General features: G+C 35.5%; 1 protein-coding gene across 2 annotated transcripts in view; it reads right to left on the bottom strand.

Annotated features, from left to right (window-relative positions):
- Positions 1-13,467, bottom strand: part of cps1 (carbamoyl-phosphate synthase 1, mitochondrial) — a 55,539-nt gene extending 42,072 nt beyond the window's left edge. The window contains exons 1-20 of one of the 2 annotated variants that reach the window (XM_051118250.1): positions 13,374-13,467; positions 13,196-13,269; positions 12,938-13,047; positions 12,438-12,582; positions 11,787-11,876; positions 11,649-11,705; positions 11,465-11,557; positions 11,302-11,391; positions 11,086-11,214; positions 10,276-10,382; positions 9,954-10,095; positions 9,439-9,516; positions 9,146-9,244; positions 8,952-9,047; positions 7,395-7,584; positions 7,150-7,307; positions 6,870-6,998; positions 6,229-6,373; positions 2,983-3,193; positions 48-246 (exon numbers count right to left, since the gene is read on the bottom strand). In XM_051118250.1, coding sequence (XP_050974207.1) covers positions 48-246; positions 2,983-3,193; positions 6,229-6,373; positions 6,870-6,998; positions 7,150-7,307; positions 7,395-7,584; positions 8,952-9,047; positions 9,146-9,244; positions 9,439-9,516; positions 9,954-10,095; positions 10,276-10,382; positions 11,086-11,214; positions 11,302-11,391; positions 11,465-11,557; positions 11,649-11,705; positions 11,787-11,876; positions 12,438-12,582; positions 12,938-13,047; positions 13,196-13,201 — 2,274 coding nt within the window. In that variant the 5' untranslated portion in view covers positions 13,202-13,269; positions 13,374-13,467. Of the gene's footprint in view, positions 1-47; positions 247-2,982; positions 3,194-6,228; positions 6,374-6,869; positions 6,999-7,149; positions 7,308-7,394; positions 7,585-8,951; positions 9,048-9,145; positions 9,245-9,438; positions 9,517-9,953; positions 10,096-10,275; positions 10,383-11,085; positions 11,215-11,301; positions 11,392-11,464; positions 11,558-11,648; positions 11,706-11,786; positions 11,877-12,437; positions 12,583-12,937; positions 13,048-13,195 lie in introns of both variants that reach the window. The other variant, XM_051118248.1, reaches the window with a different exon arrangement.
- Between the last annotated feature and the right edge of the window lie 5,951 nt (positions 13,468-19,418).

Here is a 19,418-nt window from a genome sequence, read left to right as displayed (position 1 = left end):
ATCTGTGTTAGAAAACGCCAGAGTTCGGTCGCCATGGCAACTCGCACCTCTCCAACACTCTTCATGGCGCTGCCGATCTCCCGAGACATCCCGTGGAAGCGATCCAGATCCCAGCGAGGTATTTTGGTGACAATGTAATCCAAACTGGGCTCAAAACAGGCCGTGGTCTGCTCCGACACCGCATTCTTTATGTCTGGCAGTGGGATACCCAGTGCTAGTTTAGCAGCTACAAATGCTAGCGGATACCTAATGAGAAAATTATGTTATGATGAATAACACAGAACAATAGTGACAACAGTAACAACAGCTTAAATATCTCAACTGTTTCTCCTAAACAGCAATGAAATTTCATGGAGAGCAAACTGTGGCTTTTTGTGATTTAATTTCACTCTTGAGTTTCAGAAAGATCTCAACTGTGTTCTAGTTTGTCAAAATACCAAAAATGGTAAACATTTCCAAGGCCAAACTATCTAAACTGTGATATCCATTTAGTGATATTACCAGATATGATTTTTTATATTTTTTTTAACTAGTGAGTGGAGTCATTCTATAGAAATGTCCACTTTTGGTATGGCAAAATGTCTTAAAATGTATTTCTTTTTCTAACATTTAAACTTAGACCACATTGTTAGATACCTTTTGACCTTATTAACACACATAAATGACAACTTAATGATTTTTTCTTATCTGTTTTGTGGATTTATTTAGCCAAAGTGAAGGTGACACCAGTGACAGTAACACCAGTGACAATTTTCGTGAAAAATGTATTTTACAAAAAGGCTGCTGCAAGGTATCAATGTTGTCATTCATGGTATACTAAATTAAGTGGTTTAATCCATTTGTATTCTAGTTTTTTTTTTACAATTCCCTAACAATAAAGTAGGTCATACCAGTGAGTTCAACTAAAACTTTATATAAAATAATGAGATCAAATTTCTGAAAAATGAAAAGAGTCAGTGGGCTTATCATGGGCCTTTCTTCATGGATCTTCTGGAAATAGGAAGGAGGAAGTCAAGTGATGTCGTCAGTGTGATTTTTATTTCAAAAGTCAATTTCAATTTTTGTTAAACAGTAACACTAGTGACACAACTCCAGGGGACCACTACTTTCATTATATATTTTATAATATTTATTCAGCATTTTGTTTTTTGTTTTATCCCATTCACATCATATATTGCATAGTTATGAATACATTATAAATGGTAGAAAAACCTGTTTTTGACCTGTTTTTGACCTCAAAATAAATAATTAAAAACAAATATTACCACACTGATAGCTCAAGATGGTATAATTGTTCAAATAACATATTGTTTCATTTGAAATTGCAACCCTAACGTGTTTTTCTAGTGTAGTATTTCTGTAAAGGCTAGGGACAGAAAAATGGATATTTACATAGAATGACCCACATACCTTTCAAAGTTATTTGACATTATCAAGATGAATTGACAGTTTAACTCAGTTCTTGTGATATTTTACTACCATTTTCTAAACTTTATCAAATAAACTATGATAATGTGAGAAATTTTGAAGGTGCCTGAATAAATTTTGGTTTGACTGTATATCAGTATCAGGTACAGTACAGGTACAGGTAATTGCAAAGAAAAAAAAAAAAAAAAAAAAAAAAAAATCAACTAATGCTGTAAAATATACATGAGAGTTTGTACTACATTATAATGTTGGAGGTTAAGATTAACTGATTTGTATACAAACACTTAAATTACACTCAATAACTAACTTTATAAATCACATAATAATATTTCTACTCCAATTAGTTTTTTGAAATATAAACATTTAAACGGTGACTATCATAAAAACTTATTTAAACGTAATTTAATTCGTTCATTTTTCTAGCTGACTAACGTGTCACGTTTTTTTTCTTAGGTAAATGCGACATTATGTGAGTTTATAAGCCGTTATATTGACATTTTTACAAGGTTGAAACACTGATTTTGGATTTCAGTAAGTTAACTCTTTATTAACATACCTCCAGATGTTTATTCATGTTTATTTTGCGCTAAAACTGGTTTTAAAGCGGAAATGATCAGTTCACGTGTGTTCATTTATGTTTCTCTTGAACTGAGGGACTACAGCGAACTGTCACTCCACATTAAATCATGCTAAAACAGCATTTATTGTTTGAATGTTGTAGTAATATGTAAATAACTTTATTATCTGAGACTTTGTTGCATATCAAAAGTAACAAAACAGAGCTTATTGTGATTTATTGGATGGGAGGCGCACTACAATGTTCACTTCATTAACTGAATACAGGCTAGACTAATTGATAAACTTGCTACTTGAATTTTTCCTAAAGAATTTAATAAACGTTAAAAAGTTAAAAATTAATAACTTATTTAGAACCTAAATTAATAATCTTAAATTAAAATTACTTCAATTTTCCTCTTGAGGTTTAGCAAAGACTAATAAACCTGCTCTAAGCACTGCTTAAAGAACAATGCTTTCCAAAAACCCTCCATGATTTTTAGAAAAAAATAATAATAATTGCCCCACAAGGTATTAAAACTATTTTTGCCTCTTCACACTGATCTTTTTATAAGACAACAAAATCTGTTCGGTTTATTCCACACAATTTGTTTGTCTTCTTACAGAGCGTGTGGCATCGATGCTTTCAAAAGATATGGATTCATTTCACACTGAACAGACAGAGTGGTGGGTGGGTGTTTTTTAGAGTCTGGCTCTCAACATACACAGAACTTTGGCTGCAGTCAGTTCTCAATATTTTGGTGACAAAAAACGCAAAACCAACGACGGTGTGAAACTGACACCTTCAGCTGATCACAGGGAAACGTCTGTTTTGCAGGTAAAACTCTATCCAAGCCAAAGAATTTACTCTTAAATCTGTACCATACAGCATTTAATGAAGTCAGATACAATGTAGTGAAGTCCCTAAAGACACAACTAACCACCCATAATGCTTGCATGCCTATTTACTTTAAAAATACTGACATATCATGATCTCACCCTGTGGCTTTGGAGGCCAGTGCTGAGCTTCTGGAGAGGCGGGCATTCACCTCAATGATACAGTACTCCAGAGAGGACGGATGCAGGGCATACTGGATATTGCACTCTCCCACAATGCCCAGATGACGCACTACTTTAATAGCAGTCTCTCTCAGCATGTGGTACTCCTCATTGGATAGAGTCTGGCTGGGTGCAACCACGATGGAGTCACCTTTGGGATGACCAGAAAGGGCTATTAACTGAAGCTCTTGAGGATTTACAATGCATGTCCTCACGTGATGCATTTACTTGGCTTTATGGGTTATGAACATGAATGCGTGTATGCAGAGATCAATGACAAACATAATGTCAAAAACAATCATCAAAAATGATGAAAAGGAGACGTCTTTTGAAAATCTAGTTTAACACATGTACCACATTCTTAAAAATATCATTTTTGATTTAAAAAAAACAAAACAAAAAAAAAAAGAAAGAAATTAATTTCAACAACAGTTTTGATTTAATGACTACATTAAAACAGGTCAGTTAAAGGATTAGTTCCATCCTGAATTTCTTGATAATTTACTCACCCCCATGTCATCCAAAATGTTCATGTCTTTCTTTCTTCAGTTGAAAAGAAATTAAGGTTTTTGGGGAAAACATTCCAGGATTTTTCTCCATACAGTGGACTTCAATAGGGATCAGTTCTTTACCTTTACCTTTCTGGAATCCACAGACGAAGAACTAACCAATCGTTACCTTTTCATCATGATTACGTAATGCATGAAGTCGCGGACGTGCATAGCAAAACTAGTGCAAGACGAATATTTGTGGTTAAAAGTATATAAATGTTTTTTTTTTGTTTTGTTTTTTTCTCAATCGTTTTACTAGATAAGACCCTTATTCCTCAGCTGCGTTTAAAGCTGCGTTGAAACTGCAATTTGGACCTTCAACTCATTGATCCACAAGTCCACTATATAGAGAAAAATCCAGGAATGTTTTCCCCAAAAACCTTAATTTCTGTTCGACTGAGGAAAGAAAGACATGAACATCTTGGATGAAGTGAGGGTGAGTAAATTATCAGATAATTTTAATTCAGAACTGAACTAATCCTTTAATGTCACCTTAGAGGTAAAAAGTAATAAAATGCTTTCCTTACACCCTGAATACATGCAAGTCTTGATTAATATTTTCAAAATTATTTAATTAAAAAATATATACATTACAAATATCACTGGAGCTTTCTGAAAGGAAAATTAATTCCATTAGACAACCTAAACTAACCTTAAAATATGTTAAACATATATTTCAGATATTACAATCTTGATAATGTCAAATAACTATATATATATATATATATATATATATATATACAGGTGCTGGTCAACGAATTAGAATAATTTGAAATAGTGCAATCATTAAATTCTTTGAATGCATTGTTTGTGCAGAAAGAAAATCAGGTGTTCACCGCACCTGTCCTACTCGTTAGAGTAATCACAGAACTCGTTACCTGTAAACAATTTGCTCAGCTGACCTTTCCAAAAGGCCCATTTAGGCCATTTAACTGTGAGATTGTTGTTTCATTGAATTAGAATAAAGGAGAAACCGTTTCATTGAATTAGAATAATTTTTATTATAATTAGAATCATCACTTTCTCAGTATTTTGTGGCTGCCCCCTTGGCTTGTATGACTGCCTTAAGTCTCCGCGGCATCGATTTGACCAGCTTGTCGCAAGTTTCCGCACTCACAGCTTCCCAGGCAGTGGCGATGTTCTGCTTCAGTTGGTCCAGCGTAGTCGGCTTTCTGTCGCGAATTTTCCGCTTGACGATGGCCCAAAGGTTTTCAATGACATTGAGGTCAGGCGAGTTGGCCGGCCATGGCAAAACTTCAAGCTGTTTTCTAGTGAACCAATCTTTGGTCGACTTTGCTGCATGAGCCGGTGCAAGATCCTGTTGAAATATGAAGTCTTCTTCGCTGAACTGTTCCTCAACAGTCGGAATCAGGAACGTTTCCAGAACATCTTGATATACGGCAGCATTGACAGTCTTCTTGAGGAAGCAGAGTTTCCCTACACCCCGAGCGGACATGCATCCCCAGACCATAATGCTCTGGGGAAACTTGACGGATCTTTTCACGCACTCGTGGTTGTAGGTTTCGCCACCACGACGCCAGACACGAGGACCTTGGTCACCGAAGGAGATGCAGAAGCGTGATTCGTCACTGAAGACCACTTTCTGCCAGTCTTCAGCAGTCCACTCGCCGTGTTGTTTGGCCCACTTCAGCCGTTTCTGCATTTGTTTCTTGTTCAGCATCGGTTTTACTGCTGGAACGCGAGATTTGAAGCCGAGTTCGCGCAGACGACGGTAAGTGGTTGATCTGGAGATGTCAGCGCCGGTCTGCTTGTTCCACAAGTAGGTGAGCTCAGAAGTGGACTTGAACCGGTTGCTGACTGCGATCTTTCTCAGCTGCTTGTTGTCGCGAGCAGAAGTTTTTCGGACGCCGGAACAGTTGGTGCGCTTGCTGCAGTTTTTCTTGAGAGCTTTGCAGACGGAAGACTGGCTGATGCCGAGCTGCTCAGCAATTTTAGTTTGCCTCAAGCCTTGTTGGCGAAGGGCTTGAATTTGAGCCACTATTCCGGTTGAGAGGTCGTGCTGCTTACCCATGATTGATTTTACTACTTAGAAACTCTACTCAACCCTGACTTTATACTGCACAGTGAACACTCTTCACAGAAAACAAAAATTCTAGCATTTATTCTAATTCAATGAAACGGTTTCTCCTTTATTCTAATTCAATGAAACAACAATCTCACAGTTAAATGGCCTAAATGGGCCTTTTGGAAAGGTCAGCTGAGCAAATTGTTTACAGGTAACGAGTTCTGTGATTACTCTAACGAGTAGGACAGGTGCGGTGAACACCTGATTTTCTTTCTGCACAAACAATGCATTCAAAGAATTTAATGATTGCACTATTTCAAATTATTCTAATTCGTTGACCAGCACCTGTATATATATACACACACACTAAATTATATATATATATATATATATATATATATATATATGTGTGTGTGTGTGTGTGTGTGTGATATGACATTTTTTATTTTTTTTAAATAATACCAAAAAAATAATAATAATAATAAAAAATAATAAATAAATAATCAATCAAACCTTAACCCTTTATTTACTGAATAATGTAACAAAACAATGAGCATAACATCACTAACCTGCAAGCAAGATTATGTTCTTACTTAGACAGTATGGTACCTGTATGGATGCCCAGAGGGTCAAAGTTCTCCATATTGCAGACAGTGACACAGTTATCAGCAACATCCCTCACCACCTCATATTCCACTTCCTTCCAGCCCAGCAGGGACTTTTCCACCAGGATCTGGCTGCTCATGGCCAGAGCCTGTAACAGAACAGAGCAAGAGTGAACAGACTTAACGCACTTTCATCATGCCAAACCATCTCGAAAGCGGCCATATCAAGAGGAATCAAATTTTCCTTGATCTTCTTAAGATAAAAGAGTGCGCTATGAACACACACTGTAACTTTCAGAACTCAGCGTCATACCCAGTGAAAAAAAAAGCATTTATTGAGACTCTAAGCTGCAAAAATGCGGGGTTATTGATGGACGAAGCAGTTAGAAATGCAATCGTACCCGACAACAGCCAAATAAGTTAAAAATATATTTAAGTGTCTTAAAAACATTCATACATGGTAAAAAAAAAAAAAGTCCATTATCAAACATTAAACAACCTTGAACAAAACTCTTTGTTCAGGCACAAACATTCAGCATTTTTGCCCTATACCTGATCATAAAGCAGATTATTTTAAAATTCAGAGCATCAGTATTAATGAAATGGATTAACATCATGTTATGTCATGTTTTACAGGGTGTTTACCTTGCGAGCAGTGTCCTCTAGCTTTTCTTTATTAGCACACAGGCCTGAGCCAAGGCCACCCAGGGCATAAGCTGATCTCAGCATGACAGGGTAGCCAATCTCATCTGCTGCCTTCAAGGCATCTGCCACCTTCCAGACAAAAACGATCACAAGTACATACTCACAAACAAATATCTATTCAAACAGTATCCAAACATAACATCTAAACTGAAATGTTTTCAGAATCACATGCAGCACTTTAAGCAGTGCCACTACTTAATTTTGCTAATGTGCATCTCACCGTTTTAACAGCAATACTTGGAGCAATCTTTTCATTGATCTCCATTAGTTTATCTGAAAAGAGCTGTCGGTCTTCAGTGGCCATGATGGACTCCACAGGTGTGCCCAAAACTTGCACTCCATGCTTCTGCAGGACGCCACTCTGAAAGAGCTCAACCCCTGACACAACGTACAGGAACATAATGCACCATCAATTAAGCCTTTCAGTGTTGGTAAAATTGGTAAAGTTTGATTCTAAATGCTCACCACAGTTGAGAGCCGTCTGTCCTCCCATGGAGAGCAGGATGCCGTCGGGTCGCTCTACTTTGATCACCTCCGTCACAAACTCAGGAGTGACGGGCAGGAAGTACACCGAGTCTGCCTGCTTGGTGCCAGCCTCGTTAGTCTGTACCGAGGCAATGTTGGGGTTAATCAGCACTGTTTGCAGGTTTTCCTCCTGTAGACAGAAACAAGAAATAAGAAACACTGCTGTGAGCACAAACACCAATACTGTTGCTTCATGTAGGTCAGTGGTTCTCAAACTGTGGTACACAATACGACTCTGGAAAATGAACTCTTTTTGTTAAAAAAAAAAAAAAAAAAACAAAACAAACAAACAAAAAAAAACACATAAAATAATATACACTACCAATCAAAAGTTTTTGGACTGTAAGATTTTTATGTTTTTTTTTTTTAAGAAGTCTTCTGCTCACCAAGCCTGCATTTATTTGATCCAAAATACAGAAAGCAGTATATAATTTTACTATTTAAAATATCTGTTTTCTATTTGAATATATTTTAAAATGTAATTTATTCCTGTGATCAAAGCTAAATTTTTAGCATCATTACTCCAGTCTTCAGTGTCACATGATCCTTCAGAAATTATTTTAATATGTTGATTTGCTGGTCAGGAATCACTTTTATTATTTTTATTACTAAAATAAAACAGCTGAGTACATTTTTTTCAGGATTCCTTGATGAATAGAAAGACCCAAAGATCTTTTGTAACATTATACACTACACAAGTTAAAAGCTTGGAATCAGTAAAATTATATAAATCTAAAAATTTATTTATCAAGGATGCTTTAAACTGATCAAATTTGATGATAAAGACATTTATAATGTTACAAAAGATTTCTATTTCAGATAAATGCTGCTCTTCTGAACTTTCTATTGATCAAAGAGACCTGAAAAAAATTATACTCAGCTGTTTTTAACATAATAACAATAATAAATGTTTTTGAGCAGCAAATCAGAACATTAGAAAGATTTCTGAAGGATCATGTGACTGGAGTAATGATGCTTAGCATTTAGCTTTGATCACAGGAACAAATTACATTTTATTCAAATAGAAAACAGTTCTTTTAAATAGTAAAACATTTCAAAATGGTACTGTTTTTTCTGTACTTTGGATTAAATAAATACAGGCTTGGTGAGCAGAAGAGACTTCTTTTAAAAAACATTAAAAACTGATTTCAAAATTGATAATGATAAAAACATGGCATTATGTGTATGTTGCTAACAGGCCCTAAGGTTGCCCTGCTGTTGTGTTTTGGATGCTGATGTGCTAGTGCCCCAACTAGCTTAGCTAGCTTTACCAGGAAGACTTCCCTGGTTAACCAGCTTCACAGCAAAAGCATTTTTGTATTATAGTATAGTACACCAGCAACAAACTAGCATTAACTAGCATACACATTAGACCTGCATAGAAATTTATGCTAAGGCCAAAATGTGTGATCTGATTTCATCAAAGGTGGTACATGGCCTGAAATGTCCAAAAAGGCCAAAGAGGCGCAACCAGCAGAGGTTAACAAAACTTCTCACCTTCATAGCTTTGACAGCCTGGGATCCAGAGTAGTCAAACTCTCCCGCCTGACCGATGGACAGGCCTCCAGATCCCAGCACCAGCACTTTGGACACCTGAGTAAAACAAGGACAGCAAACAAGTATCTGTATCTGTACTCAACACAATGTGCTTGCAGACAGGAATTCCAACTTATGTAGTTTGTCTCCCCCACCTGGATTCTCTGAGGAACAGCAGGTTTCTTTGGCATCACAGATGCGATGCTCCCCTCCTTCCCCTTCCTTATCAGAGAGATGAAAGCATCAAACAGGAACTATAAAAGATAATTGAAGAAAGTGCTCAAGTACACTTGCTGGTTTTTAATGAAATAATCAGCACCCTGCTGTGTAGGCCAGTCATGTGTGAATCCCTACAGAGGATTCAACACAACGTGATCAAGAGAGAACATTCAGCCATGAAAAACAAAAAGATCAGACTCTTCACCATCCTCTGACAGTGCTGCGGTACCTCTGTGTCTGTGGGTCCTCCTTTGGCCTCGGGGTGGAACTGCGCTGTGAACACTGGCTTAGTATTATGCATAATGCCCTAAAAGAGAAGAAGAGAAAGCAGGGTTTGGCTTTAACCCAGATTCCTCTAAAAACAAACCAACGCTTTTTACAAATATAAATCTTTTCTACACAGCCTAAGAGGCTGTTATTTGCAATAATGACAGATGCCATCAAACCAATGCTGAGGCATGCCACTTTAACAGCAAAATGCATTTTTAATAAAACCTTCCAGGCTCCTGTAATTAAAGTCTTGCCAGGCAGTCACAGTTCAAGCAAAAGTTCACCCAACAATGAAAAACTTTTCTGTTCTTATGTTTTTTAAAGCCTGACAGACCGAGTCCCCATTACTGTCATTTTACAGAGAAAAGCCAACCCAAAAATTCACATTTTCACACACATTCCAAAGAGGAGAGAAAATCATACAGGTTTGAAATGACATGAGAGAGGTTAAATTATGAAAAATTAAATTCAGACCTCATTGGTTCCATCATTTGCGTTAATGAAGAGAGGACTCCAGCCTGGAGGAAGGGACTCGCTGTCTATGCCATACCCATGATTCTGCGCTGTGATGAAGGCTTGGCCTGTCATCACATTCACAACTGGCTGGTTTTGGCCCCTGCACAAAATCAGAACAAAGTCTTTTTAATTAAGAACAAAAATTACGAAAATTAAGCTTTCTCTTTTTCTGCCATAGTATTTTTTGCAGTGTAATCCATTCCCAGACCCAAATTTGACATATAATCTGTAAACTGTGGTCTATTTGGCATAAAATAGGATGTATAACAATATTTTGTACCTGTTTCCCATTGGTAGTTTATAGGACTGTGCACCAGCTGCCAGAGCTGTGATCTGATTCCCCATACAAATACCAAACACTGGCTGAGGACGGTCACTTTCCAGTACCTGAAGGTCATTATGATGGTGGGATAAAAGATGAGCATAGTGTGACAATTTGTGACCCAGAACCACAAAACCTTTTGTAAGGATCAGTTTTTTTGAAATTGAGATTAATACATCATATAAAAGCTGAATAAATAAGCATTCCATTAATGCATGTTAGAATAGGACACTATTTGGCAGAGATACAACTATTTGAAAAACTGGAATCTGAGGGTGCAAAAAATCTAAATATTGAGAAAATCACCTTTAAATCACCTTTCCAAATTAAGTTCTTAGCAATGCATATTACTAATCAAAAATTAAGTTTTGATATATTTATGGTGGGAAATGTACAAAATATCTACATGGAACATGATCTTGATATCCTAATGTTTTTTGGATTAAAAGAAAAATTGATAATTTTGACCCATACAAATGTTGTTGACTATTGCTAAAAATATACCTATGCGACTTATGCCTGGTTTTGTGGTCCAGGGTCACTTTTATTGATTTTCAAATATCCATTTTAGTTAATGTGGCTAAATTCAATCTTTTTTCACTTGTTTTCCAATGTAAAAAAAAAAGCGTTACTTTTGTAATATGACATTTGTCCAAGAAAAACACATAAAAAATGTACTACTGGTTACTAGTGTGGCCTAACTGATGTCAGCAGTAAATGCTGTTTCAGATGAAAGAGTTAAAGACAATGCTATCTATCATTCTGTACCTTGCGAACATTTTGAATCAGAGTCTTTGCCAGTGAAGGATCTCCTGGGCCGTTGGAGATGAACAGACCATCATATTCCAAACTCATCAGGTCTTGGTCCCATGGTACTAAATGCACCTCTGCTCCACGCTAGGATATAAAAATGAAAGTCTTGAAATATGACAAGCTATTGTCTCTACATTTTTCTAGGAGGAGATCACAACCACAATTTCTTACCTTGACAAGTAGTCGTATAATGTTGTGCTTGATTCCACAGTCAATAGCAACCACTTTGATAGGATTGCCTTTTCCAAACACTTGAATTTCCTTAAAGTAGGAAAAGACATGGTGAACACTTACTGAAAATGCAATGCAAGTGCAATTCAAGTATGCTGGCTACCTTGGTTGAGACCTCAGCTACGAGATTTCGCTGGTTTGGGTCTGTGATCTCCACTGGCTGTCCATCAAATTCAATCTTCCCCAAAATGGTACCCTTATTAGAAGACAAACAATAGGAACCTTCAGAATGTATTTAAACATCATTTTGGACAAACTGCATACTTTAAAGCAGTGCAAATGCTCACCTTGTCTCTAATGATCTTTGTCAGCATCCTGGTATCTATCCCAAAAAGTGCCGGCACCTGCATGCACAGGAAAAAAATTATGTGCTTTCAATACTTACTGCAGAATTGAATAAAAATACGAATATACGAAAAACCCACCTTTTCTTCCTGAAGCCACTGTGCCAGTGATTTCACAGAGGTCCAGTGACTGTACTCAGAACTGTAGTCCTGAACCAGCAGTCCTGACACCTTCCGACAACAAATATACAAAAAGAAGCCATCATTACTGCAGATAAGCATTGAAAATATACAGTACTACTGGTCAAAAATTTGAATATTTTTTAAATGTTTTTAAAAGAAGTTTCTTAGTCAATACACACAAAGGCTTCAATTATGTGATCAAAAAAGAGAAAAAAAAAGCAATATAGTGAAAAGTATTACAATATATTGGAATATCTGATTTTTGTAATGATTTTATCTGACACTGAAGACTGGAATAATGGCAGCTGAAAATTCAACTTTGCATCACAGGAACAAATGACATTTTAAAATACATTAATATAGAAACTGTTATTTGAAATGTAAATATTACTGTTTTGTTTTTGATCTAATTAATGCAAGCCTTTGTGACTTCTTTCAAAATCATTTTAATTATTCCAAACTTCTGACAAATAATGTATATTTACATTTATGTAGTTGACAGACTATTTATCTAAAATTGACTTACACTGCATTCAAGGTATAAACAGTATTTTGTCATTTTCTACATTCCATAAGGAATCAAACCCATGATCTTGGCATTGCTAGTACCTGAATGCGATCAGACTCCACATTTTTCTTCAATCCCAGCACATCCAGTTCCTGTGTATTGGGAACACCGTAGTTTCCCACAATGGGGTAGGTGAGGGTCAGGATCTGCCCTCTGTAACTGGGGTCTGTCAGAGCCTCAGGATAGCTGGAGATGACACACAGCCTTTAAGACAAAACTAATACTAAACTATCAAAAGCTAATATGATAACATTAAAACTAGAAAAGGAAACTGGGAATACTGACTTGACAAAACCAAAGCATTTAGGTCTTAAGCAGCTAAATCTTTTGAGAAGAGATTTTAAGTTTGAAAACTGTGCTTGCAAGAGTGTTCTGGCTGGCTGGTAGACTGATGCTAGCCTGAAGGACTTGAAGATTTAGGAGTTACAGTTTAAGTATTTGGACTCAAAAATGGTTTTACATGTGTGTTGCCAGTGATTTGTCATTTGTCAAGTTGTTTCTTTTGCCAAAAAAACTATGACCACAGAATGTCCTGTCTTACCCAACTAGTCCTGTGTTGAAGACCAGCTCTCCAGCTGCAGAGCGATCATGGCCAAAGGAGTAGCCCTTCATCTTCGTGCCATCTTCAAGCACCAGGTGCGCAGTCTGAGCCTGGAAATTAGATTACTGTATATTTAAAGGCAACAAATGTGTGGATTCATGATGTACAAGCAACAAATGTAAGACAGGTTTCCAGGATTCTGACTGTCAAGCTTCCTTACCTCGTATCACTCAACCAATTAACTCAAAGTGAACACACCTTCATGCTGAGCAATCTTGTCGACGTTCTCCAGTTGCGCCATCCCAGCCTCAGTGATTTGGCAACTCCACAAACTGTTAAAATTTTTGACATATTCTGTCTAGAAGTGTTCTTTTCTCCTACTGTCAAACTACCTGTGAATATCAACTATGACAGGGGTTAAAATATTTCCACGCACCGGTGAATACAACGAACTCTGTTCACCTGCTGCCGCTGTGAGTAAAGTTGTACATCAACTCTAGAGCGCAGGAGAGAACGTCACTCTCTCATCGGTTACTCAACGCGCTGTGCTCTGATTGGACAGTTTGACTTCGACGGTTGAGGATGATAATCAGCGTTTTAAATTTGTACATATTGTTTAGGCCTCCTTGTGAAATAATTCAGCAAATTCGACGAAATAAGTTTGTTGAAAAGCTAACATTTCTAAAAACTAAATTTGAAATAAATCTAAAATAGGTTTTTTAAAAAAACGAATAAAAACGACAAAACATAAATTAAAGCTAATTGAAGCTAATTCAAAATATTAATAAATACTGAAATGTATAATACTAAAATAACAATGATTAAAAGCATTAATGCAGTTTTTTGTGTTACCTGCATGGCGAATTTATAGTAAAAATAACATCTATTAAACTTCAAGTATGACCAAAAATTGTAATAGAGAAGAAAAATAAATAATAAAATATAACAAAATGTATACATCTGTCTAGCACTTCAACAATATTGTCATCGTGCAATTTTAAAATGTTTTATCAATGCAATAGGTTGTATTTTTACACAGTATAGAAGAAAAGGGCATGCTATATGACAACAGCACATCATAATTCTAGAGCACTGACCCTACCAATAAATGCATCTTCAGTGAACTACGAATATGACTTTTCCATGTTTTCAACATGAAAAAACCTTTCATCAGTTTATGTGCTTGTGCAAATCACAGGCTCCAGCAAATGTCACATGTTCTTACATGTATGATTTTTAAAAGAAAGCTGTAATATTTCTTCTAAAGGAGATGCACACACTTCTGATGAAACTATGGTGCTCTCCAAACATGTATTCACATTTGCAACTCAGATCCACAGTTTGCTACAGTGAGCAAATCCCTGCTCTTTTCCTCTCCTTCTGACAATAGCGGGAGCCCCTATCAGGGGATTAATGCTGGTGCAGGACTTTTGCTGAGCATGCTGGGACGGCTCAGTGCCAAGGCCGCCACTCTGGTGGATTCAGCAGTCTGTCAGAAGCACACATAATGTGTGGCACCATTCAGCAAAGATACAGACCTTAGACTGGAACAATATAAAGCAACTGTATGAATTAAATGACCCCTGAGCTAACATGTGGAGGTCATAGGTCAAAACTGCGGCAGCTTGTAAGCAGTGTCAACTTGACTGCAAACTATGGTTGGCTATGTGTGTGTAGTTAAAATCCACATGCATGAGTATAACTTATCCTACCAGTAGTTTGATTTATTATTATATTAGTTTATGTATGTAATTTATGCACATTTTAAACTCTTTAAAATTAGCCTATAAAAATTAAGAATATTGTCATATACACTACCTGTCAAAAGTTTTTGAACAGTAAGATATCTGGGGTTTTTTTCGCCTTTTTTAAAAGTATGAAGTACAGCAAAAGCAGTAAGATTTTACCATTTAAAATAACTGCTTTCTATTTGAATATATTTTAAAATGTAATTCATTCCTGTGATCAAAGCTAAATTTTTAGCGTCATTACTCTTCAGTGTCACATGATCCTTCAGAAATCATTCTAATATGCTGATTTGCTGTTCAAGAAATATTCAATTATTATCAATATTTAAAATAGTTGAGTACCTTTTTCAGGATTCTTTGATGAATAGAAATCAGCATTTATCTGAAATTAAAAAAAGCTTTTGTAACATTATACACTATACCATTTTTTTTCTGGGGAAAGAAATTATAAAAAAATTGTACTTTTATTTAGCAAGGATGCTTTACATTGATAAGTGATGATAAACACATTTATATGTTATAAAATATTTCTATTTCAGATAAATGCTGTTCTTCTGAACTTTCTATTCATCAAAGAAACCTGAAAAAATTCTACTCAGCTGTTTTAAACATAATAATAATACTAATAAATGTTCTTTGAGCAGCAAATCAGAATATTCAAATGATTTAAAACCACAGGAATAAATTACATTTTAAAATATATTCAAATAGAAAACAGTTATTTTAAATAGTAAAAATATTTCAAAATCTTTAAAGGCATATGTTTGTGCATAGTTTTTTGGAATGCTGTTATATAACACCTTTTGTGTTTTGGATGGACAGATATTTTAGGCTGCAAAGAGGAAATGGTAGCATCTATAATAATAATTGGAATAATTTTCATTTTATATGTTGTTTATAGCTACTTTTTAATAGCAGTCGATAGCATGATTATAGTAAGCTAAAACCATAAAAAGTATGAAGTATATATATGTATATATATATATATATTTTTTTTTTTTTTTTTTTTTTTTGCAGTTACAACCTCTGCCAGCAGGGGCTTTGCAGTAGAAAACAAGCCAAACCCTGATCTATTGTTTTACACAGTCCACTGCCCTCTAGTTGTCATCCTATGAAAACTCACCTTCTTTTGAGATTCCTTGAGACAAATCTAATGTGATGATTAAACTCAATCGGTATTTTAATTTTACCATTATTATGAGGAAATGAGGAAAACCCCACAGGTAAATTATTTCAGCATTGTGCTTCAGTGTTTTGTATCTTAAATAGCCATATGTTATGGGATCAAATCATCATGTTTACATAAACTAATTCTCCTGCTATACGATCACTGTGTCTACAGTACATGAGAAACTGAATGCAGAGAACATCCCTATCTTAACATAGCCTTCAGTTCTTCTGTGCTCCTTTTCTATTCTAAGAGCCTGTTGGCATAATAAGATGGAAAATTGCTAAGTGATTAGAGGGTATGGGGGTGCTTCAGAAATGCATAGCTTTCTATTACAGCTGAGCATTAAATTCTCACACTCTACTGCCGTCTTAACAAATACGGTGAGATTCTCCTTCTGGATTTTGGCTGAGATCCCATTTGCTGTTTTCAGAGATCCCCAGCCATATACAAGGGTCTGAAAATAACCAAGGCCATGTTGGTCTCAATCTAAATGCTCATTAGGCGTGTCTCTACTCCTTGGATGACAACAAAATAAAATGAATTACCATTTTTTATTACCAAACAGCAACTTAAAGGATGCAGGTTAAGTTTATATTAATATATTCTTATATTCATATTCACAGAAAAAATATATATAGCCATTTTGGAAGATTCAATTTCAGAAATTCTTCTAATTAAATAACAAACAGGCTACTATATAAATAATTTTGATTTATGGGTTAGATTTGGGGCCTGACAATGTAATAGGTGTTTTTTTTTACTTTCATCATGTTGAAGATTGTATCCACATCTCAGGATGGCTAATGCAGCAAAAGAACATTCTAGCAGCCTCCATGATATGCAAATGATTACTTTGTATTTAACTCCATCTCAACACTTGAACCAGAAGTGATGGGCAAGCCTTTTTAATGACGTGTGTTTGTGACTTCAGCAATTCCAAGGAACTATAATAGGCATTCTTTTACAGTAAGAGCTGCTCTGAGACCCTCACTGGTAGTTACAGCCATCTTCCAAGGCTGTGTGCTGCTTTGTTTAGCTTTACCCTTTATAATCTGTCTGAGGCGGCTTTTAGGGACAGGCAGGTGACGCTGAATCAACCCCCTTAAGGAGTTGTGGCCCCCCCTCAGAGAGATCCCAAGAAAACTTCGCACCTCTTCAGGAAGGGCTATAAATAGGGCCCATCTGTCCAGGGGCTAAGTTACAATCCCATTCCTTATGGAATTAGTAAGGAGTCCAGGAGGGTGAGCGGCACTGTTAGTTATGGGGGGCTCACATCAGACCCATTGAGGTCTGAACTATGCAGAATCTGTGACCTCCAAGTCACAATGCTTCTGTTGCTCTGCCTTAAGGTTATCTGAAAATAACGCCGCTCACTTCCTGCTCTATTCTTAAGACAGCGGCACCATGTTTCGTTCACCAGAATGCAGTCTGACCTTCAAGATCTCTTAAAGATCTCCTGAGTCATATACTGAGGTACATGCACACTGTTTTATATGCAGGGCTAGAGAAAATGTCCACAAATCCATTGTATCTATGAGTGGTACTTAAAATATATCTAGTCATACATTATACATACTTTTCAGGGGAGTGTTAAAGCCCCAAGCTCAGCTGTACTTCCTGTTCTAGACAGGAAATGACAGAAAAAAGAGAAATAATCAATTCTGAACTAGGGCTGTCTACTGATTAATCACGATTAATCGCATTCAAAATAAAAGTTTGTGTTTATGTATGTGTGTGTACTGTTGTACTGTTGTGTATATGTTGTATGTGTTATTATGTATATGTAAAAACACACACATGCATATATCTATATATATATATATATATATATAAGAAAAAATATATTATTTTATATATAATTATTTATTATATATAAATATATTTATATTTATCTATAAAAAATATATATTTATATATAATATAAATTATTTATATTTTTTCAAATATACATGTGTGTGTATTTATAGTATATATATATTATGTAAACAAACTTTATTTCGATGTGAATAATCGGTTGACAGCTCGCACGTCTACAAAATAAAAGTGTAAATAATAATAAAAGATAATGTGTTTGTACTGTGTATTTTTTTTTCAAATATACATGTGTGTGTATTTATAGTATATATACATAATAAATATACATAGTACACGCACATATATTATGTAAACAAACTTGTGATTAATCGCGATTAATTGGTTGACAGTTCACACGCATACAAAATAAAAGTTTGTGTTTATATAATATGTGTGTGTACTGTGTATATTTTTTCAGATATACATGTGTGGTGTATTTATAGTATATAAACAATAAATATACACAGTATACGCATATATAATGTAAACAAACTTTTTTATTTTAGATGCGATTAATCGGTGACAGCTTGCATGCATACAAAATAAATGTTTACATTTGTGTGTGTACTGTGTATATTTATTATGTGTATATAAATACACACACATGTATATATTTAAGAAAAAAAATATATTTATATATAAAATAGTTATATTTATATATAATATAAATATAAATATATATATATATATATATATGTATGTATGTATGTATAGTTAAAATATATGCGTGTGTGTGTGTATTTACAATATATATACATAATAAATGTACACAGTACACACACATATATTATGTAAACAAACTTTTTTTTATGTTGGATGCAATTAATCGGGGGTTTTGAGTTGTGGGTATATACAGATAATAAAATATGTTTCATTGACATGTTTATTTATTTATAATTGTTTATTGGATTTAGATATTGCACGTAAGTTCTTAAAAATTTCATGTTGTCTATGAAATACTGTCATCAAGTTCATGAGGCTGTATCTACAGTATGGCAGTGGCGGCCTGTAGGAAGAAGCATATTGGTTGAAAACAACTAGAGGAGCTGTTTTTGAAAACAGTGACTCATATCTGTGTCTCTTAATGTTATAAGACACCCATGACTAATGCCTCAAATAGTTTTTCAATATATTTAGACACAGGAAAGACACTCCGTACTAATCAGTTTGACTTTATGTGTCGTTCTAGCCATGGATATGTCTTGAACTTAATCTAGGATCAAAAATGTTATTTAGCAGCTAGAAATCGTGTGCTATCGAAGAAAAACACTGTAATTTCCCCAGCCACACATGGAGAAGTGTTTCTCTGAAAGACCTTTTCACCTTTCCTTGAAGTGTCAGTCTCCTCCCTCACGGCTGGCACGTCTTCCCTCTTGCACTCATGAAAAGATACTAAATTAATCCGGAGATGTGCGTCACTTTGACATGACACACTGCAGGCTTTTAACTGTATGATGAGCGTAAGCTCGCTTACCTCATTAGCATAGGTTGTGTAGTTTGAAGAGAGTCAGATGGGGTTGTTTTCATACCTGAGTTGGAGTAGCATGTTTATGATTCAGTTTTTTTATTGATGCTTCGCTGATGTTTGGAAAGCTCTATCTCAGGTTGCTGTGGAAAACAGGATATTCTTGTGCAGATCACATGATATACCTTAACTGAAAACATATGATTGAATGACGTAAAACAGGCACAGGTGTTCATACTATTG

This window comes from Labeo rohita, chromosome 9 (assembly GCF_022985175.1).
Source record: "Labeo rohita strain BAU-BD-2019 chromosome 9, IGBB_LRoh.1.0, whole genome shotgun sequence".
NCBI classification, from domain to species: Eukaryota; Metazoa; Chordata; class Actinopteri; order Cypriniformes; family Cyprinidae; genus Labeo; species Labeo rohita.
This window is presented reverse-complemented; position numbering and strand designations above follow the sequence as displayed.